General features: G+C 45.5%; 1 protein-coding gene across 3 annotated transcripts in view; it reads left to right on the top strand.

The window, feature by feature from the left end:
- Positions 1–23,363: 23,363 nt before the first annotated feature.
- The window catches only part of LOC148515112 (uncharacterized), a 38,724-nt gene continuing 38,163 nt past the window's right edge, over positions 23,364–23,924 (top strand). For 2 of the 3 annotated variants that reach the window (XM_088480360.1, XM_088480361.1), the window contains exon 1: positions 23,364–23,481. In XM_088480360.1, coding sequence (XP_088336486.1) covers positions 23,463–23,481 — 19 coding nt within the window. In that variant the 5' untranslated portion in view covers positions 23,364–23,462. Of the gene's footprint in view, positions 23,482–23,518; positions 23,666–23,924 lie in introns of those variants that run through there. The other variant, XM_088480362.1, reaches the window with a different exon arrangement.

Below are 23,924 nucleotides of genomic sequence, written 5' to 3' on the forward strand. Positions count from 1 at the left end.
TTTAATAAGCTTTAAAGTATATGATTTAAGTTGGTTCAGTTAGTTTAAATGCTGTGAAATAAAGATATTTGATAACTAAGGTTCTATACATGTTAAGACAGTCGTGTTTGGTTTCGAACTGCTGAGTACTCTTTCAACAGAATTCCGGTACTATCGGTGTGGAGATCGCATCATGCATTCCCAACTTATGGACCGCAAAGACTACAAGCAAAAAAATGTATATTTTATGAACAACTGTTAGGATGCAGCATGGTGAGGCGGGAGGGAAAAGACCCTCAGTTGTTAGAGGCTGAGCAAGTCTATTTGAACCAGCCTGTTAAATGCACTGTAACATATGCTTCTCCCCTGGGAACCAATGGCATAAGCAAGAAACCTCTATTGTCCTGTCTATTCTGGGGGGTTATAAATATGTGTGCTCAAACACTGGGTTTTTAGTCTTCTTGCTGAATGCTGATTGACGGAGGTTTTCTTTCTGAATGCCGGGATTTGGTCCAGAGGCGCTGCGTATGTATACTGTACTTGGGTCTGTATAATTCCTTCGCGCTAAATTGTACACAGATCATAGCATGTAACTGACTGTACTTTTACTTGAATAATACTTTGTGCTTCGGAACCACATGTTCTAAGTCTGGAGTCTCTATTTATTGTATGACTGCGTATGCAAATTAGCGTCATCCTTAGAGGTTTATAGGAAGGATTTTAGAAGGTACAGGCAGGGGTATATAGAGGTTCATTTTAATATCGACAGATGGGGGCTCGTCGAGTGAAGTCACTTACCTACTTACACGGCACATACGGCTATCGATATCTCAGCAAAGGGTGGAGTGGCCACATGCAGGGTTTTCCTGCAACCGCTTTGTGCTGAAAAACGTTTTCGTGTAAGCAAAGGAAGCTGACTAGAATCCAGGGACAAGAAAGGAAAAAGTTTGTTTTCCTTTGTTGATAGAACCTAACGTTTAAAAGGGGTGCCGCAGTATTGAATACGCGGCTGAGTCGCAGCTTTGCGCACAGAAAAGACGCACTTTTGCGTACGCAGTTAAAAAAGTCATTATACAGTTGTGTGGTAGTCGCATTATTGTGTATGCGTGTATGCGGCTGGTCGCACAATAGTGTATACGTACTTCCGGTTCTACTGCCACGTGTTTAAACAAAGCCGTCGAGGTTTACCTTTTTCAATTGTTGTCAATATCTAGGTTAACGTGTATTTTTCTGTGCAGGAAAAAGTGTGTAACAGTGAATATTTGTTGGACAAAGTTAAGGGTATCGTATGATCCTCAAGGGCTAGGTGCAAGGATTAGTCTAGCCGCTCGGTAAGTAGCTTTACCGTTCTATACACAGTAGCAGGTGTACACGTTGTCTTTGTTGTAGAGAGGTGCGTGGGAGCGGCCGACATATAAACGCCCATAGGTGTGGAAGTTGCCTTACTAAATCTTATCCGGGTGTGGAAGTTGCCTTTTTCAAATCTTATCCAGGTGTGTGGGCGCCGCCGACTTAAATCGTCCACAGGTAAGTGAAAGTATCTTGATTGTCTTTCACTAGTTTAAATCTTTATTGAAAAGCGTAGGATTTTGTCTCAGAATGGGAGCCATGCAAACAATAGAGATGTTAGACAATGATGTGCTGCTAATGAAAGCTCCGATTGGATCGGCCCGTCGTATTATGCATACTAAGTACGGTACTTATGCAATAAGGTATTGTGATGTATGGTTTAAAATCACGATGAAGAGTGTTAGACCGTTTCCCAGAATTGGTAGTTTTGATAAGGATAAATTAGATAATGTCCGGGATCACATCAGTTTGATGCACTCCCGAGAGAAAAATGTCAAACATTGTGAATGTTTAAAATTGTGGCAGCATGAAGGGGATGCGTGGCTTAAAAATGTGAAAGCGACGCAAACTAGCGTCGCGAGCGCATTGCCAGAAAATACATCCGCAACATTAAATTGCAATACGGGCGAGCCGCAAAATGGCGCGCACGTGCAGCAAGGTAGCGTTGTGGAGAGTATTGCCAGCAGTTCATGCTCACCTCCCCCACCTTATGTGGATGGAGGTGCAAGTACAGTTACCAAAAATACCCATAAAAATTTAACAAGCAATTTGTACCCTCGCTTAAGAAACCATAAAGAAAATGTTTATGATGTGGATGATGAGCCTATTGTAATGTCTGCCATTTCCCATGCTGTGCAAATGATAGATGCTGCATCACCACAATCACGGGTGGTGCCGCCATCTCCATCGGTAACAGCAAGGGAAGTGTTAACACACTCTGCACCCATAGAGGAAGTTGTTAATACCATACGTAGCAGCCCCAGCCAGGTAACCAGGTCAGAGGTAGCAACGCTACCGGTCTGCATCCCATTCGGACGATAACTGTTCCGAACGGAAATGCAGATGCGAACGGTGTAGTGCCCACAAGGGATGTGGTAATGCATTGTCCTTGGACAAGAGCGGAACTAAATTCCATCATAAATGATTTCCCCGATCCCAAAAAGGAACTAGCCAAATGTCAAAGATTTTTGAGAAATTTGGGTAGTTCACATAAGCCAACTAATAAAGATTGGTGTGTGGTGTTAAGGGCCTGTCTGCCACGCAATACCGACGTGACAAAATTTATCACGGATTGTGTATTGGATGGTGACGTTCCCTTAACAGACCAAGTAAACCAAGGTAACATTTCCCGCATTGTAACTCAATTGGGTATATATTTTCCAGTAGTAGTTAACTGCAACAAAATTTTCACAATCAAGCAAAAGGAGAGTGAAACTGCAGAAGACTTGCGACCGGGCTCTGCAGGCTATCACCCAGTACACTGGGATAGAAGATATTAAAGATAGCACTCACCACAGGGGAATGATAGTCACGGTACTCATGGATGGTCTGAAAGATGACTTAAACACTCGGGTTCAGACCTCACAACCTGGCTGGAGGGGAATCACAATAGATAACCTCATAGAGTCTGCCATAGAACATGATAAAAATATCACAAAGAAGAGAGAGACCCATTGCGAAAAACTAATGGCTGTCAGTATCCAAGCTCTGGAAGGAATGACAATAACATCACAGCCAACCTACACACCTGCACCCACACACACACCTGAACAATTACACGTGTTCACCAATCCCACACCACAGCAAACACATCCTTACCCCACATATCATACACAACCACAGGTCTCATACTACCCACAAACTTCATACCTCCCACAATACCCTTATCCTTCACATCCTTACCCATACCCACCACCTTTCCCTCTTGCTCAAATCCCACAACAATCTTTTCATCCACCTCGCTCAAAAATATGTTTTAACTGCAACCAAGCGGGACACATAAGTACTGCAAAGTAAAGAACACCACACATGAACACGGGATTCCCATGGGTTCATAGGTAACCCCAGTATCTTCTCCCAGGCCTTATATGACTGTTTACAATGTTTTCAACCTGCCAGTGTATCTGTTCTAATGTAAAATGTGGACGATTTATTGTTGTATTTTAGGTCATGTTTAAATGATATTAAACTGTTGTGCTTTATCTCCCACTCATAGGACACAAGGTTGCTAAGGATAAACGGCAGCCATGCCAGGCTGAGGTCGACTACTCGGAATACTATACAACCCAGTGGCCCAGACATTATTTAAAGCAGTAGCTATTAATAACAAGATTTAATTGCAGGAACCTGTATGCAGATACTATATCCCTAGAATTATAAAAAAAATGATAGGGGGACTTATTTTACAGGTGACGTTTCCAAGGACATGTGTAAGGTGATGGGTAACAACACTAAGATTATCCCAGACTGTCTTTTCCTTTATTTGCCCCCCTTTGAGATACTGTTCAAACAGGTAGCCTCATGTGAAAATATGATAATGAGGTTACTGTGCAGGGTCTCACGAAGATGAATGCGAATAACAGAAATTGAAAGTGTTATTAACCAACATATTTAATGCAAGCTGTCATGATGTCAAACCTGGGGAATTTGTTATGATCCAAATTTTTTTTTTTTAGCTCAGATTGTTTGACTGATCGGTGGAAAGGTCCATATCTGACGATACAACATCCTCAAAGGATGGCCGAGGAAGATACGTGGGTCCATTCCACTCACTATAGGGAGGTTAACCAACCGGTGGAGAAACAAGGTGGAGACAAGGCTGATAACGTGGACCTGTCAATTGCGAGCTTGTGCCGGAAGGATTAAAAAGGTGACAGTGAGATATCTGAGCTAAAGAAATGTGTAGATCAGTGCTTCCAGCAATGGAGTGGTCTGCTGTGGTCATCCTAGTTCTTTCTTCCAGAAGTTTCTGTCGTGATGATCTGTTTGGAGATACCCAGTTTCTGTGATTGGGGACCGATAAAGGAAATGTGAGCTGATGGCAGAGCTGATGGAGTGGAGTCAGGAGGAGTGCAATGCCAATCAGGGGAGTGTCTGACCAATCTTAGTATTGTAATTGTTATGTTATTTGAAAAAAATACTTCCAGAAGTTATGACCCTCACACATGTTGAAATGCTTGGTATACATAAAAACACACCATCACCATATCTTCACACGCAATATGAACACAGAGGCAAGAGAAATATGATACCTGGTGACGTGCATAAAGCCACTCAGTTAATTAGTGAGACAACTGGCTTTCAAGTTTTAGTCGCACTGGATCCCACCAGAATTGCTCGGGGTACATTAAAATTTAGATATATTCAGGAACTTGCTAAATTGATAGATAATATCACTGAGATGTACGATGACACATTCAGGTATACAGGGAGAGAATTGCAAGCGTACAAGAAAGAACTGGTGCAACACAAGCTAGTGTTGAATTATTTAACTGCTGTTACTGGAAGGTATTGCGTAATGTTAGCCACCCAATTTGAAGTAAAATGTTGCACCTATGCCACCAATGATACCAGCGACCCTAAGGAGGTGATAGACCGGAAGATGAAATTCTGCAGCTAAAGTGGGAATTTCGTAAGAACCATAACGCTTCAGTGGCTGAAGTAGGGGAGAAGATAGAAGGATGGGTTTCATGGCTGAACCCAGTGAAATGGTTCTCAGGTCTAGGGGAATGGGTCCAGGAAGTGATCGCCAGCATAGGCAAATTCTTAATCCTTATACTGATTGTCATCATAATTGGCATATGCGTCCGGTGTGTTCCTATTGTGTTGAAGTGTGGAAAATGTAAAAATAGAGTAAAACGAAAGAATTAAATTATGATAGTGGCCAATATGAATACCGAGGTAAATACAGAACTGCATTACAACCCTGAGCTAGGAAATACCATCATTTAATGTATTATATTTAGCCATGCATAAAAATGTGTTATTGAAATGTTATTTTTAAAACACCTCAGATAATGTAAAGTCTCAATTCCCCTTCAAGACTGCTTTTATAAGACTGGTGCATCCCCACACCTTTCACATGATCTTCCAAGATCCGTGGTGTGCGTATAATAGTAGTTTTATGTCCCCAACCAGAGACACATTATTGATGGATTAAGAACCACCTTGTGCCATCCCATAATAACACTAAATAATATATAAATGTAAACCTAAATTAAATTTTAAGATCAGTTTGTGATAGCATGTTGTTTGCTATCAAAGGGTGGACTGTCGAAACTGGATTATTGGCTGAGACAAGATCAGTTTAAAATTGAATCGCAGCGACACCATCTTGCGAAATGGCCGCCTAAGCGCCATTTTAGATAAACTCACACTTTAGTACATGTGGAGATAATACTATTAGCATCATGCGAATGCATCTGTGACCATCGCCATAGGTTACGGCGATTCACCAGAAGCCTATTTCATGACTTTACGTATTAGAAAGGATATATTTCAGAAATGGCTTTACAGTATGTCAAAAATTGGATTGCATTAGATGAATAGAGCAAATGGCTACGTGACAACTAGCTTGTGTAGATAAGCTTCCTGGACAGTGTCTGCTCTCACTACAGGTGGTCTGGCTCAAATACACACCTTACATTAGCAGGCTTCCTGCAATGACATGATTTCAAAGACTAGAGAGTCATCTTAGGTCTATCTCTTGTAGCTGGGCTATTTGCATTTCACACAAGAGACTGGTAGAATAATGAGTTTTTCTTTTGAAGCCTGGGACAGGTGGGGGGGACTGCTGACAGAGTGGGCATGTGGAACTATCTGGCTCAGCATGTCACACTGCTAAGATGTTCACTTGCGTACTCTTTCAACAGAATTCCGGTACTATCGGTGTGGAGATCGCATCATGCATTCCCAACTTATGGACCGCAGAGACTACAAGCAACAAAATGTATATTTTATGAACAACTGTTAGGATGCAGCATGGGGAGGCGGGAGGGAAAAGAACCTCAGTTGTTAGAGGCTGGGCGAGTCTATTTGAACCAGCCTGTTAAATACACTGTAACATATGCTTCTCCCCTGGGAACCAATGGCATAAGCAAGAAACTTCTCTATTGTCCTGTCTATTCTGGGGGGGTATAAACATGTGTGCTCAAATACTGGGTTTTTAGTCTTCTTGCTGAATGCTGATTGACGGAGGTTTTCCTTCTGAATGCCAGGATCTGGTCCAGAGGCGCTGCGTATGTATACTGTACTTGGGTCTGTATAATTCCTTTGCACTAAATTGTACAGATCATAGCGTGTAACTGACTGTACTTTTACTTGAATAATACTTTGTGCTTCGGAACCACATGTTCTGAGTCTGGAGTCTTTATTTATTGTATGACTGCGTACGCAAATTAGCGTCATCCTTAGAGGTTTATAGGAAGGATTTTAGAAGGTACAGGCAGGGGTATATAGAGGTTCATTTTAATATCGACAACTGCTTTAAATAAAGTATGTATTTGTCCACATAATATAACATAAACAAGTATATTCAGAGGCTGTAGGAAATGTAGTCTAATAGGTTGGTCAGATATTTGTACATTTGATTCTCATAGTAGGATATAATTATGGAGTAGCAGAAAACATGCCCTCCAGGGAGTCTGACAACTCTCCTGCTTGTCATGAAACTGCTATTCTAGATGGATATTAGAACACACCCATTAGTATTTTTATTTTAAATATATAGATAATATTATGCACTGACAATGCATCTATGAAGACCGCGTTGGGGTCCTGTGTTCTGACTCCATAAATTGGAAGTTTGTTGTTGTGTCTTGAGGCAAAGAGATCAACTTCCGGAAGACCCCATTTGGCCACTAGAAGCTGAAAGACTTCTGGATGTAGAGACCATTCCCCTGCATGCATGTCTTGATGGCTGAAAAAAATCCGCTTCCCAATTGAGAATCCCTGGGATGAACACTGCAGAGATGGCTGGGAGATTGCTTTCGGCCCATATGAGAATGCACGACACTTCTGTCATTGCTGACTGACTTCGAGTGCCCCCTTGGTGACTGAGGTAGGCCACCACTGTGGCATTGTCTTACTGAATTTGTACTGGCTGTTTTTCAGAATATTCTGAGCCAGAGTGAGAGCTCTGTAGATGGCTCGAAGTTCCAGGATATTGATTGGTAACACTGCCTCGACTGGGGACCATTGGCCCTAAAAGGAGTGCTGGCCGGTTACTGTGCCCCACCCTCGGAGGCTTGCGACAGTGGTGAGAAGAGTCCAGTCCGGGATCCAAAAGGGATGACCCTTGTTCAAATGGGAAGTCTGTAGCCACCAGGTTAGGGACAGGCGAACCTCTAGGGGGAGGTTCATTGCCTGGGATTTGAGCAGATGGGGTAGCCCATTCCAGCTGGAGAGGATCAGGTGTTGTAGGGGTGTGGAGGGAAACTGGGCAAACTCCACCATGTTAAAGGTGGATACCATTGATCCGAAGGCCTGCATTGCAGAGTGAATTGACACTTGTGGAGCAGTCTGCATAGTCTGTGCTGGATTGCTGAAATCGTATCCACTGTTAGAAAGATTCTCTGAACTCGAGAGTCCAGGAGGGCTCCCAAATGTACCATCCTTTGAGATGGTGTTAGAGATCTTTTCCAGTTGATCAGCCAACCGTGCGTTTGAAGAAAGGAAATAGTTACCTGTAGATGGAGGTGAAGCTGGCCAACAGCAAGAGATCGTCCAAGTATGGGAGCAGTCTGATCCCTTGATGGTGAAGAGAGGCCGCCATAACTGCCATGATATGGGTAAAGACCCGGGGGGCCGTTGATTGGCCTGACAGCAGAGCCTGAAATTGGTAATGTTGATGTAGTATAGCAAACCAGAGATATTGTTGTTGAAAAGGTGCTATAGGTACATGTAGGTAAGAGTCCTGAATGTCTAGAGATCTATAGCTAGGATAATGGAATGGAGGGATCCATATGAAACCTGGGCACCCTGATAAACTTGTTCATAGTTTGAGGTTGAGGAGAGACCAATGAGACCCATTGGGCTTCTGAACTAAGAAAATGGTAGCATAATAGCCCTTGCTCTATTGTGAGGAGGGGAAACAGAATTATTACTCCTGAATTCAGTAAAGACTGAATGCTTTTATTGGAGCAGCAGGGCCTTGGATGGGTCCAATGGAGGTCCTGTGCAAAAGAACTGCTGGGGATCGCCTCAGGAATGAGAGGGCGTATCCATGGGAGACCACTTCCCTTAGCCAGGCATCTGATGTGGTTTGAAGCCAAGCCTGGGAAAAATTAATTGAAGGGAGAGGCCCGCCCTGTCAGGCTGTAGGCTTGTCCTCAGACTTGGCAGGTGAATGTCTAGCCTGCTTGGCTCTAGGCTTGGAGGCCTTGGTTGATGTCTGCTGTCGTGGAAAAGACTGACCCTTGGCTTTTCCTTGAGGGAGAAAGGACCGAAAGGATGATGTCTGATGCTTTGTATTATATGCAGTGGGCAGGGACGCCATCTTGTTATCTGCCATAGTCACAATTTTATCCAATTTTGGACAAAATAGAATGTCTCCTGCACACCTGTTTTGATTCTGAATCTGCTTTCCAGGAACACAGCCAAATAATACGGCGGGCCACTACCAAAGTAGGTGATAACTAGGAGGCCAGAAGAGCCGTATCCATAGCTGCTTTACCTAAGTAGGAGGCTGCATCTCTAATGTGAGATATGTAGGACAGCCGTTCCCTTGACGCATCAGGGGGAAAAGTCTCTTGTAGGGCCTCTGCCCAACTCTCAATGGCTTTTGCCACCCAGGCCACTAGCAGGACAAGTAATAGCTCCTGTAAGAGAGTATATAGATTTATGACAAGCTTCTATTTGCTTATCTGTAGTCTCCTTCAAGGAGGTTGCAGTATGAATGGGTAAGGTGGCATTTTTAACCAGAAGTGTTACACTGCTGCTGGGGGAACTTCCCATTTAGTACAATCAGTAGCTGGAAGAGGGTAAAAGGAACTGAACCATTTTGGAATTTTAAACCTTTTAAAGGGCATATTCCAAGCTTCACTCATGTGATCAGATAGCTGGTCAGAGTGAGGAAACTCTGGTAAAACAACCTTTTGTCCCTTAAAAAGTGCATGTTTTTTTCTTCGAAGTGGGTTCATCCTCTTCTATTTGTAGAATAGCTTTAACAGCTCACAAAATCAGGTATACTTAGTTTAGAGGGTGGCTCCTCTTCTCCTGAGACGGAGTCAGAGTGAGAGAGGTGTGCATCTTCTTCCTCCCCAGATGATATCTCAGAATCAGATAACTGTGTGGATTGGAAAGATATCATAGTACATTTAGTAGGCTTAGTAGGAAAAGGCTTTTCTTATTGCAGCCATGGGGGAGGCAAAGGATTTGCAAGGAGTACCTGCTGTGGCCATCCCATAAGGGGAGCTACCACCGGGACTGCTACTTGGTCCGCAGGTTTTGCCAGCATTTGTGAAAAGGCAGCCCAGGGTGGGTCCTGAGGGAGAGACACCGGGGCTGATGGGCCTGGGGCTGTGTAACAATTAATACAGAGACCATCCTGAATGAGGTCCCCTGTGGCTAAGTCCGCAGAGCAGGACTTACAAGACACCAGTGTAGGAGGAGCACCATCACACTGCTTGTTATTCTATCCTCTGCCAGCCATAGCCACTAGAATAACAAACTACACAGTATGACATAGTGCAGCGAACACCCTGGATAATATGGCACAGTGTAGCATGCAACAGTGTTATAATGTATGTGATAGCACTCATAAGTATCTGGGAAATATGAGGTACAATGAACCCCTATACCTTAGTATGTCAGAGTATAAAATAAAGGGAAATGTATAAGCTGTACAGTATAGAAAGTACAGATTAGCGCTAGCACAAGTCACATACAAATGCAGAAAAACATTACATGTTTACAATGGGTACTAAAATCAACTACACAGACCACAGTGGCAGGTAGGATATAGCACTGTATGACCTGGCCTGTGGGAGAGGTATACAGGGAGACTGGACCCAGCGTTCCTGGAGACCTGTGAAGCAGAAAATGGTTGCTGCACCTCTATGGGGGGGGGGGGGGTGAAGGGTGAGGTAGGAGCGGTGCACATGTGAGTAAAATGTGTAATCTCTAGATGAGGTATTCTTCACCCTCCAGACATCATATAAATCATACTCAAGTAAAATTTGGCCAAAGATATGAGAATGGTCTCTGATAGTTTGGGAGCTTAGCCTACATGTAGGGGAAGATATAACCATAGCCAGGTCTAAAGGCCCCCATACATCAGCAATCGATTGTGGCAATTCTGCCCTTTGCAATCTATTGTGTATAAAAAGCTGCAATGTATGGGCTTCACAGATCGCAGATTGCAACCAAAAAGTGATTGAAATTGTTATATCAATTGTCCAACATGTTGGATTTCACAGATCGATTGGGGCTGTAGATTGCTAGTGTATGGAGAAGATCAGCAGATTTGCAGACCGTTACCAGTAAAATGATGGGGCTTTCAAGATGGGCAGAGCTGTGTTTGCTGAAAATGATCTGCAAATCGCTGCAAAAGATCTGTAATGTATGGGTGCAGATTGCTAGATTGGGAAAACCTATAAATCTTCAAATTGTTCAATTGTGGTTTTCAGATTGCTGATGTATGGGGGCCTTTAGACCATGTTAAAATCCCCTAGGAGGATAACTGATCCTTTACAATATTTTTGGAGGGCAGAACAGAACTTCCTACAAAATAAAACTTGTTTAGTATTTGGGGTGTAAATAGTTGCTATTGTGGCTATCCTATCCTCAAGTTTCCCAATCAGTATGAGGAAGCGGCCATTAGGGTCTGTGGGTCTCATTCAGACTTGGTCACAAGCGCCGATGCGCTCGCAACTGGGTCGATGCGCACAGAGCATGCGCATGACGGAGCCGGCTTCGTTGTGCGCATGCGCGAGACCCGCTAGCGACGGGCGCTCTGTCGCTAGGGGTCTCGTAACAGACGGGGCGAGCTGTCGATGTTTACTGACAGCTCGCCCCGTTTGCTCAGCGGGCCGGGGGCATGCCCGGCCAAACGGAGGCGTTCCAGTTGGAACGCTTGCCATTTGGGGGCGGCCCCACTGACATCATTGATGATGTCAGTGGGGAACTTCCTGCTCAAACAGAGCAGGAAGTTCCCTGGGGCTTACGAGAGCCCAGACCCAACCTTAGGGTCTGGTCATAAGCCCCGATGGTCGCTATGGTGATGACCATCGCGACAATCACCCTGGTCGGTCGCTAGAGCTGTGGGTGGTAACCCACAGGCTAGCGATCGACCAGAAGGCGGCACTTAAAAAAGTAAGTGGCCGCCCTCATTCAGAGCGATCACTTGCAGCAAGCGACCGACTCTGAATGAGGTCCTGTGACTTGTTCATCTAGCTCAAAATTACAAGTGTGAGAAAGTAAAATGGGTACACCAGCTTTTTCTGAAGGCCATTAGACATATAGCAGTGAGGATAATGAGAATCAGAGAATCTAGGAGGGACAGAATTAATAAAATGTGTTTCTTGAACTATATGTACCTTGTTCTTAAAAAAATCTGTAAAATAGCTATAAAATATGGGGACACATGAACACATCAATACAGGGCAAGGCAAAAATGTCAAAATAAAGAAAGAAAAAAAACAAAATAGCACCCGAAAGGGGCTAAAGTGGGCCACCTCTAAAGATGGCACATGGAGAAAAACGTGGGGGATAGTGACCTCCCCCCACCACTCCAAATAAATCACATACTAAACATTATATAAACTAAACATTCTATAAACTAAACATTATATAAACTTTACTGATTTATCAGTAAAGAGTAAATACCAACTTACCAAGTAAAATTTGTCTAAAAAAAGATACTTATGCAGAGAAACTTCACAAAGTGTCATACAGCTTTGAAATGATACATTTACCATTATGACACTAGACTTTCTCTAAACAATGCTAACCAGACATTTCTTCAAAAAAGGAGAATAAACAAGGAATATGTCAGGCAATATGTCCCTTTTAAGCGATGCAGTCAGGAAGCCGACAGTCAAAATGCCGACCGCCGGCTTCCCGACTGTGCAATTCCAACAGGGGACTAATGATAAGCATAGAAATTGCGATACCTATTATTATCCCTATGCCGGGAGCCTGACGCCAGGCATACCGAACGAAGGTAGGTAAGCCGGGCGGTGGGCGTGAGGGTTAGGTTAGGGGCTCCCGGGGGGACTTAGGGTTAGGCACCTCCCGGGAGGGTTAGGGGAAGGGAGGATAAGGCACCCCCGGGGGGAGGATATGGTTAGGCACCCCCCCCCGGGAGGGTTAGGTTTAGGCTGCGGGGAAGGGGGGGGTTAGGTTTAGGCACTTACGGGGGGTTAGGCACTAGGGGGAAGGTTAGGGTTAGGCACCCCTTAAGGTGGGTTAGGGGGGATAGGTTAGATCGTTACTTACCTTGTTGGTGTGAAGTTCTGGTCTTGTTGGGGGCCCGGGGTGGTAATAGGAGCAGACACTGAAGCAGATTTAAAAATAAACGTGGAGTTTTTCATGAGTGGCTTAACAGACATGAATGTGGCAAAACAGAAAGTCCGGGTAAAGCACTAGAGTGCACTTGGGAACTGTAGTGAGGCAATGGGAAAAAGTCCAGGTAGTGATAACAGAAGGCAGTCCAGTATTCCAGGTTTTGTGAGGCTGAAAATGAATTGCAGGCTGAAGTGAATAATGTCCAGAAGAAATGCGAGTGGAGGCAGGGTGCAGGGTAACAGCTGACACAAGTACTCTAGCAAGGGAGAGGCAATGGAGGAGGCAGGAGACTCCAGCGGGGCTGGACAGGCAGGGTGAAGCAGGCTAGGTAATGATCCCAACAGACAGGTGAATGAGCACAGGAACTCTCTCTCAGCTCTCGCTGAGAAACACGTTCCACTGGCAATGAAAGGAAGCTCTGCACTCCCTTAAATACCCAGTGCCGCACTGTGACAGGCTAGAGAGAGCATGTGACCCACCCATGATAGGGCAACTAGGTCACATGTCCGGAGGCAAGATGGCGGTGCCCATGCCAGAACGGAACGGAAGTACCACCAGGCCTAACCAGACCAGAGAGACAGTATGCCCGCACAGGACTACGCGCAGCCAATGCACCCCGCCAAACACCAGCGCCACCGCCAGTCGCCCCTCGCCATAGCATCCTCACAGGTATTACCTGCTGGCCGGCATGCAGAGAAACCCTGGTCGTGACAGTTGGGATCCTCACTGCGTCAGGATTTCAACCGCCAGACATAGGTCCAGCGGTCATTCATACCGGAATGGGTATGATATACCGCCGGCCGCTTGGCCGGCGGTTCGATTCCCGTCAGCGGCAGCCTGACAGGAGCAGAGTGCGACGCAGCGGAAGCCCAACAGCGCTGGAAATCCCGATCATGGATAGTTAAGTATCCACTAACCTAACCTAACCCCCCTAACCCTCCTTAGGGGTGCCTAACCCTAACTTTCCCCCTCTAAGTGCCTAGCCCTAACCACCCCCTTCCCTGCTGCCTAAACCTAAGTCCCCCGGGGGGGTGCCTAACCCTAAGTCCCCCCGGGGGTGCCTAACCCTCCCTCCCCTTAGCCTAACCCTAACCCTCCCAGGGGGGTGCCTAACCCTAAGTCCCCCCCGAGAGCCCTAAACCTAACCTTTCCCCCTACGGCTGTCCGCTCGCGGCGCCCGGCATCACTACGATCGTGTTCGGTAGTAATGTCCTTTTTAAAGGATTCAAGGAGCAGTTTCATGGAGTACAGTCTGGGGCGCGTCATCACCCAGAGAATCCTGTGATGTAGAGGGTAATGAAACATGTTTAGACACCATGTCAGGACTGGTAAATGGTTTAGCTTTCTTTTCACTGGACAGGCGGTCTGATTCACTACAGATCGCTATTGCGATCGCAGCTGCGAATATGCACGCAGACCCGTTGCAAAAATATGCTAGTGAATGCTAATTCAATGCCGTCGCACAGCTAGCAGAGACACCCACTACCACTATCTCACATCCGTAATATCTTGCTGTCCTGTGTATACATCGGTAACATTAGCCCCTCACACAGAACTACAGCATGACTGACCTTACTCAGAAAATGCTAACCTCATTGTACGCAGTGAGTACACAAGATGCATGACATATGTCACAGTGGTTAACTTATGCATGCCCATACAACAGCGTTCAAATGGCCAGACCCACCTGTTTTTTTACAACACCCCCCTTTCACGACCCCCAAGCGCTCACTGCCTGTCAATCATTCTGCCCTGGCTCTCTGTGGTCTGCGTGATTGCAGTGATGCCTGCGCACTGCGATGCGCAGTATGCAAGAATAGGCTGTCTGCATATGCTTTAGCAACTGCGATCCATGCTGAATCAGGTCCAGGGATCCCTTGAATCCTTGTACTGGAGCCACATGCTTAATAAAACTCACAGGGGGGACCTTAGTGGGGTCATTCTGATGCTTAGGGGCCATTGTAAATTAAAAAGCTGTAGCTGTTGGAATCACAAAAGGCCTTGTAAAAAAGAGGTGTGGTTAGATCCACTTGTACATATATACGTTAGAGCATCATAGAGTGATGGGGAGTTTGGAGCACAGGCACTCAAAACATCAATGCAACAGTGGCAGGGACACCATAAAAAAATAGTACACCTGGCCAGATTATAAATTGGCAAGACTCTCAATTTTAATAGTGGCTTGCCTCTTATAAGGCTATAAAGTAATAACAGCTAGCTACCTCAGGAGGGAGCCAAAATATATGGAATGAGCACTGGTAATCGAACTGCCTATACTATAAAATGGCAGAAAATATTAACTTATACTGCCCAGTCACAACAATAACAAGTTGGTAGGAAGGAAAAACTCACCTCTGCAGAATTGTGCCAAGTGCAGGTGTTGCTCAACAATGTTGAGCCAGGCAGACGGATCATATGCTACTGGGAGGAGTAGGAGAAATGGCATCGCCTGACTCCCAGGGTTGCAACCTCCATTCCAGAAACATGGCAGGGTAATGAAGACCAGCGGGGGGAGACCATTGCCAAAGTCCCCCTATCAGCCGGAGACAGCAGATCCCTGATGGAAGCGGCCGTGGGCAATCTGATCCTGGGCACTCTCGCAGCAGGAGGAAGTGTCACAGGAGTCCCCAGATCAGGCCACACCGACTGCAGCATGTGAGTGGTGTCGATCTGGAGTCTTCAGGAGCAGACAGCTCGAGTAAGGGCACTTTGGTGAGACTCCAGCATGGAGTTCCTAAGCTGCACGTCTGCCACTGTTACCGGTCAGGCCAAGCCCACCTGAACCTACATTTTAATAGACCAAAAGTGTGTTCTATCACTGATCTAGTGGATTTGTGTCATTATACTTCTGCTGCGGAAGCAACAATGGAGTCGGAAGCCAGGAGCAACAGCCATAGCCTCAATCACCCTTAAGGTCAAAAACCAACAAGGGTATAGTGATATTACAACACAAATATTTAGAGGTGCATTCCAATTATGGGACACACTAATGTGTACATACCCAGAAACCATAGCTTTGGCATTAGTCCCACCTCTAACTTATCATAGAGGGATGAATGACTGAGCATAAAGGCATCATGGAACGAGCCAGGATAGTCAACTACAACACTCATTATTTTTTGGTTAATGAGTGTTTGGTCACACACCACCTGCACATTTGTAGAATAGCTATACAGGTGAGTTTTGACAAGGGAGCAAAACAAAAAAGGAAAAAAACTTTTTCGTGGCACTTTTATTTATAAATGTAAAAAATTATTTTTATTAGGCATACATTAAAAAAGCAATACAAAATATTTTTTTACATTTATAAAGAGTGTCCCCAAAAAGTTTTTTTCTTTTTTTGCCAAAACTCACCTGTATAGCTAAGATATATAAACCCTGGGGTGCACCACCAACACACTATATTGCTGGGCATTAACCCTATTGATGATAAACCATATTGTTGGCACATACTGATCTATTGTTATTATTACTCTCTTTATATGTTTGGTGCAGGATCCCCCCCCTTTCTGTTTCCATTTGTAGAATAGGCAAGTTGCCTATTAAGATATATTTGGGCCCTTAGGTGATCTCAGCCCAAAGGGTGTGTAGTCTATAGCTCAAAGGACATTATACATGCCTGCAATACTATAGAAAGCTACCCTTATCTTGTGACACCTTGATTGATTCCTGGCAGGGGAAGCAGATACAGGTGGAGAGGGTCTTCAGTGCAGCCAACACCTGGATCAGCTGCGGTGACTGACTGGAAGGACCTAGTGGACTGGAAGGACCTGACTGGAAGGACCAACCCAGAGGTGACTGACTGGAAAGACCTAGTGGCAAAAAAAAAGCATTACAGCCAGCTGCTTGTACATCACATGACCGTCAGTGTCTGCCTCAAGCTGGGTTTTGGCGAAGGCATATCATTAAGTTGGTACGGTTGAGGTAGAACATCTAGATGGCCTCACCATCAGACACTGTATTAAGATTTAGCCATCCCCAAAAGAACCTAGACCTGCGTAGGCTCTGCTGTACCTCAAAGAGCGGCTGATCCAGCTCTGTTTCTGACTGCTGGGCCCTTTCAGTCAGGTGGTGGAGTGCTGAATATCTTAGCTAAATGTTCAACACACAAAAAAAGCCTGCTTCTGCCATATTTGGTTCAGCAACATTGCTGCAGGTGATTTAGTCCCCTTTTATTTGCATGATGAATAAGCTGGACAAATTGGAGGCCCTTTCACATACAAATCCACCACTCATTTTCTATTCTATTTTTTTTCTACTATTGTGTTGCGGTTGTGATCGGTTTTAGTGACACATTGCTTAGTAAATCTGGAATATGTGATGCTGGGTTGTAGTGGATGACAGCTCACTGCTGCCGTTGAGCAGCAGCAGCAGTCTCCTCTGCCTGTGGGGGGATTTACGGAGTGCTGAGGGGCTCCCAGCGGAATGGGTATGAAAGCGTGACACTAAACCTAACCCCCACTTCCCCGCCGCCTAAACCTAAGTCCCCCGGGGGGTGCCTAACCCTAAGTCCCCCCCGGGAGCCCTAAACCTAACCCCCCCCCGCGGCTGTCCGCTCGCGGCGCCCGGCATCACTACGATCGTGATGCCGGGCGCCGGTCTCGGGGAAATGCGGGCGTCTACATCTAGACGCCCGGCATTTCACCCTTGCCGGGATAAGACAGTCGGGAAGCCGGCTGCCGGTATATAGGCAGTCGGCTTCCCGATTGCTTCCCCTCCCAGCACCCCCCCTCCCAGTGCAAATACGTTTTTTATTTTTTCTCTAAGGGGGCATGGCAATGCTTCTTGTGATTAGGCCACACATCTTTCCCTGGGCTAGCTCTCTACGGCCCTGGATGAAGCCATCGGATCACTTGCATGAACATTGGCCATCTGAGTAGGTTGCCATGAAATTCACTCTTCCTGGGCCAGTGAAGCTGAGTCAGGACACAAACACTGGCCTCGGCACGCCCCCATTTTCTGGCACACTGGCTGTCGCCGCTCCCAAATGGCTGCAACTTAGGGGGCACTGCAACAGTCATCACAGAAAGTTTGGTACATGCACAGTACAAATCCTGCACATGCGCTGATTGGTAACTATCAAGAGTTGTATGTTAACCATAGGGTTTGCGTACAATACTGAGTCAGGCTCTATGCCCCAATGTAGGAGTTTTCAGGCAAAACTTTTCGTCCTGATACTGCATGTGTGCGCAATTATCAAAGGAATTTTGCAGGAAATTTTGCAGGAATCTTAGCCACAAAATGTATCTCCAGGATTTAAGAAGGGCTAAGGAGGGGGCTGCAAGAGATCTAGGAGAACTCTGCAGAGGTTCCAACATCTTCGTTTACAAATGCAGCCCCTTATGTCTTTCTACGAGCGCTGCTTAATTGTGAAATTTACACAGCTCCATAAAGTGTAGCTTTCCGGCCCTGATAGCTAACACCATTGTAGCCTAGAGAATACATTACGCCAAATTCTTCAGTCATCCCTGCATGCACGTGTAGTCTGATGACCGTGCATGTGCAGTAGCCGTGGTGGGGGCCAAACCCAGAAGTGACTGCATTACCCCTCACTTTGTTACACACTGCAGGGGCGGGCACCTATCAGAGCTTGTTACCTGCACGTGATTATTTCTACATTCCAACCATAAAGAACTTATTATTACTGTGAAATGCAGCGCTAATGGTGCATACACACGGTCAGATTTTGTCTGATCTGAATGATAACGATTTTAAAAATCGTTCATATCTGAAAGAAAATCTGACATGTAAGCCTGCAACAATGAACGATGCACGCTCCCAGATAACGATAGCTGACATCTGATGTGACTGTCTGAAATCATTCAAATCGTTGGTACAATCGTTCATTTGACAGATCTGACCGTCTGTATGAACCATAAGATATTTAGCGTTCCCGCTAGGCTGTTTTAGCGGGGCGCGGTGCCCTGCCCTCTTTCTGGAAGGCAAAAAGCGCCCTGCCCTCCAGAAGGAGGGCAAAAAGCGCCCTGCCCTAACAGCCTGCGGGAACCGTCTTCTCCCGCGGGTGAAGAAATGTGCGGTGACCCGGTCACCGCTGGAGAATAGACGCCGGGCGCATGCGCCCGGCATCTATTCTCACTGTCTGCAGGGCTTGGGGGCTGCCCGGCATGTCCGTAAGTGCCGGGCACGCCCCCAAGAGTGCCGAAAAGGGGACGCGTCTTATAGACATGCCCCGTTCGGCGCGCACACGGACATGCCCTCTCTAGCTCCGGCGCCCTGCCTCCCACCGGAGCTAGAGGGAACACTAATATTATTTTTATCAGAACCAATTCACGTATATTGCTATAGGGTGTAGATTAACAGACATACAGTAAAAAGGTCGACAGTGTCTATTATTTATTAACAGTTTCTTATATAGCGCAGCAAATTCCGTTGCGCTTTACAATTTGAATCAAGATTAACATTATACTGGGTTGTAAAAGACATACATACATGACATACATAAGGGTAAGGGGGCCCTGCTCGCAAGCTTACAATCTATAGGGAAATAGGTGTTGATACACAAGGAGAGGTGCTATTGCAAATTGGTCCAGCCCAATTGCAGATATTCTTGGTGGGCTGTATAATCCAATCACACTGGAAAGTTGGCCTAGGGTTAGGAGGATGTTCAATTGAAGAGAAGATGTGATAGGTGTTTACTATAAGAAGAGAGTTAGATAGGGAGCTATAAAAGGTTAGGTGGGCGGTCCTGGAATCTGATAAGCTTGCCTAAAGAGGTGAGTTTTCAGAGAACGCTTGAATGTTTGGAAACTAGTGGAAAGTCTTATTGTGCATGGGAGGGCATTCCACAGGGTGGGTGCAGCCCGAAAAAAAGTCCTGTAACCGTGCATGGGACAAGTAATGCGAGGGGATGAGAGACGCAGATCTTGTGCAGAACGGAGATGTCGGGTTGGAAGATATTTTGAGATAAGTGAAGAGATGTATGTTGGTGTGGTTTGGTTAATAGCTTTATGTGTGAGTGTAAGTATTTTAAATTGAATACGGTAGAAGACCGGCAGCCAATGGAGGGACTGACAGAGTGGATCAGCAGACACTGAACGTTTGGTGAGAAAGATCAACCTCGCAGCTGCATTCAAAATGGATTGTAGTGGGGAGAGCCTGTTTTTGGGAAGACCAATAAGGAGACTATTGCAATAGTCAATGCGGGAAATTATGAGTGCGTGTATAAGAGTTTTTGCAGTGTCTTGCGTAAGATAAGGTCGAATTTTGGCTATGTTTCTTAGATGTATGTAACAGGATTTAGAGACAGATTGAATGTGGGGAACAAAAGACAGTTCAGAGTCAAGGCTCACACCTAGGCAGCGAGCTTGTGGGGTGGGGTAGATTGTCGAGTTGTCAACAGTAATAGAGATATCAGGTTGGTAATTGCTATTGGCTGGTGGAAATATAATTAATTCTGTTTTGGATATATTAAGTTTGAGGTGGCGAGATGACATCCAAGATGAAATGGCAGAGAGACATTCAGTGACACGGACCAGCACAGATGGTGACAAATCTGGGGAGGATAGGTAAATTTGAGTATCGTCCGCGTACAGATGATACTGTAAACTAAAAGAGCCGATTAGTTTGCCAAGAGAGGTGGTATATATTGAGAAAAGCAGAGGACCTAATACTGAACCTTGTGGTACTCCAGCTGATAGAGGTAGCGAAGTGGAGGTAGAATCAGAAAAGCGAACAGTTAAAGAGCAATTAGATAGGTAAGATGAGAACCAAGAAAGGGCTGTGTCTTGAAGACCTATGGATTGTAGTGTTTGTATGAGAAGAGAGTGGTCAACAGTGTCAAAGGCAGCTGAGAGATCTAGAAAAATTAGAAGTGAATAGTGGCCTTTAGCCTTGGCAGTGACCAGATCATTTACTACCTTAGCCAGTGCTGTCTCAGTGGAGTGTTGGGAACGAAAGCCTGACTGAAGTGGATCCAATAAGTTGTGGGTGTTAAGAAAGTGTGTGAGGCGAGTGTAGGCAAGTCTCTCCAGTAGCTTGGAGGGGCAAGGTAGCTGGGAGATAGGACGGTAATTTGAGAGAGTTAGGGTCAGAATTTTGTTTTTTCAAAATGGGAGTGATCACTGCATGCTTGAACAGTGATGGAAAGATACCAGTAGAGAAAGAGAGATTACAGATTTTAGTTAAGTGTGGAATGAGCACAGGAGACAGAGCTTTACTGATTTGTGAGGGTATAGGATCAAGAGGAGAGGTAGTAGAGTAGGATGAGAAGAGTGTAGCTACTTCATCTTCATTAGTGGGGTCAAATGATGAGAACATGCCATTGGGTTCAGGTAGGGAATTGAAAAAGACCCTGGCTGAGGAAGTGCATACCATTTCATTTTGGATATTATCAATCTTGTTTTTGAAATAGGAAGCAAGATCTTGTGCACTGATAGTAGCAGGTGGGTTGGGTGATGGAGGGTTAAGAAGTGATTTAAATGTATTAAAAAGTCGCTTGGGGTTAGAGGCTTGGGCAGAGATAACAGATTGGAAATATATCTGTTTGGCATTATCCAGTGCATTACGATAAGAGTGGTAGATCGTCTTATACGTGAGGAAGTCACTTGGAGTATGAGACTTTCGCCACTGACGTTCTACTTTACGTGAGTTTTTGTAGGTGTCTTGTTAATTTGGAATGCCACGGCTGACGTCTAAGTCTACGCGGAATGTGATGGGTAGCTGGAGCTACTTCATCAAGGGCTAGTTCTAGGGTCTGGTTCAGGTGTGATACAGCAGTCTCAGGAGAAGTGAAAGTAGAAATAGGTAAGAGTGATTGTTGCAGAGAGGTGGATAGTTGTTCAAAATTAATAGCATTAACATCTCTGCGGGTTTGAGGAGGTTTGATTTGCTTGGCATTGAGGCGAGTGTGCAGGTGATAAGGTTATGATCTGAGAGAGGGAAAGGAGAATTAGTGAAATCAGAGACTGAGCATAGTCTGGTAAATACAAGATCAAGGCAGTGGCCATCTTGATGAGTAGAGGAGTCAGTCCATTGGGAGAGGCCAAGAGAGGATGTTAAGGAGAGAAGTTTGGAGGCATGAGGGGATTGTGGACTGTCAATGGGGATATTGAAATCACTCATGATGATGGTGGAGATGTCAGAGGATAGGAAGTGAGGGAGCCAGGCAGAAAAATTTTCCAGAAATTGATTGGGTGGTCCAGGTGGACGATAGATAGCAGCAATGCGCAGAGAGAAAGGAGTGAAAGTCCTAATAGAATGTACTTCAAATGATGTCAATGTAAGGGATAGTACCTGTGTATGTAAAAGATTGGGACAGTAGTATTCCTACTCCACCTCCTTTACTATTACCAGGCCTGGAGGTATGTGTGAAGTGTAGACCACCATGTGAGAGTGCTGCAGGGGAGGCAGTGTCTGTTTGTGTGAGCCATGTTTCTGTTAATGCCAGAAGATTGAGGTTATTAGAAATAAAGAGGTCATGGATGGATGTTAGTTTGTTGCAGACAGAGCGTGCATTCCATAAGGCACATTTCAGTGTTTTGGAGGGTGATGGGAGGCATGTGATGTGTCTGAGGTTTGCTGGATTTATTTTCCGTGAGTAGGGCACGTGTGTAGGGCCTGGATTTGGTGATATGTCACCAGCTAAGAGAAGTAGAAGGAGAGAGACATATAGTTCTGTGTTTTGTATGAAAGTTTTTTATGGCAATAGGTTGTGGATGTTATGGTCAATTTAGAAAGATAAGTAAATAGCTCATGTGTGTCTAGATAGACATCAGATGTTAGACAGTCCATAAGTCAACAGGGACAAAAGGCCGACACATTAAATGTCAACATGTAAGAAGGTTGGTATGTACAAATGGTCGACAGTGTCAAAAGGTCGACATGAAAATAGTTAACACATGATTTTTATTGTTTAGCCCTAAGCTTCACCCTAACCCTACCCTTCGTGCCTAACCGTCTGGGAAGGTGCCTGACCCTAACCCTCCGATAAGTGCCTAACCGTCGGGGTAAGTGCATAACCCTAAAAAACAAAAATAATCACGAGTCAACCATTTTTTGTCTATTTTTGTTGACCTTTTGACCTTATCAACCATTTGAACCTGTCGACCTGTCCCAGTCAACCTATTGCCTGTCTAACAACTTGTGTCAATCTAGACATTGTCGACATTTTTACTTTCAATCTATAGTTAGGAGCCCATTGCTAAACACGCCCTTAAATCAAGGCACGTTAATGAATCTATGGCAACAAGACGGGATGGTGAGAGCAGCACCTAATTACAACTACTGCTTTTTCAGCAGGATCCCCAGAGACAAAGCCCCCCCAACTCCCACCAGAGTCCGATAATCAACGAACAAGCGTAACCGGAGGGCATCTCCCACAAGAGCGCCACTATCACCGAAAAACCTCAGTAACAACATGGCCGCCGCTGGATGCGGGCCCCGTCTACTACCACACACAGCTCCCCGGCCTCGTGGCCTCCCGGACGTCACATCCCTCCAGCAGCCAATAGCCTCCCGACTTTCATTCTATGGTCACTGGCTCCGAGGAAGGGCCCAATCAGAGTGGGCGGTGTAAGGTGCCCTGTGCGCAGGCGCAATAGTAGCTTCCGGGAGCAGCAGGCAGAGCGCCTCTCTCTCAGTCACATTGGATTAGTGCTGCTGCTGGGGACATGGATCCTGCATACGGGGGTAAGAGTGATCCGCGGTATAAGGAGCGGGCGGCTGGGGACAAAGGCTCGCAGTGCTGAGCAGCCGCCCGTGCATATACCATTGCTGATGGCGCTACAGAGAAGCTAGCAGGGCATTGTGCGACTTGTAGTTCCATTGCCACAGTAGAGACACAGAGAGCCTGAGCGCTCTCCCCTGGAAACGTGTAAGCATCGGAATGTGGTCCAGGGCTTGGCTGGATCTTTACCACAATGACCCAGTACTTCCTTATATGGGGGGCTCATACAGTGGCAGAGAGTATGTACTAACAGTGAGTGAGTCGCTGTAGTCACTAGTGACTGACATCTATGATATCATGTGATCGCTGACCCACCTGTATGAGCCGTTCCATCTACATAGTCCACTTACTGCGAGAACCTGGCCTAATAACTTGGTGTGAGGTGTAATGATTTTAGTACATCAAC

The sequence above is a fragment of the Taudactylus pleione genome, unplaced genomic scaffold (assembly GCF_031769625.1).
Source record: "Taudactylus pleione unplaced genomic scaffold, aTauple2 ptg000253l, whole genome shotgun sequence".
Classification (NCBI taxonomy): domain Eukaryota; kingdom Metazoa; phylum Chordata; class Amphibia; order Anura; family Myobatrachidae; genus Taudactylus; species Taudactylus pleione.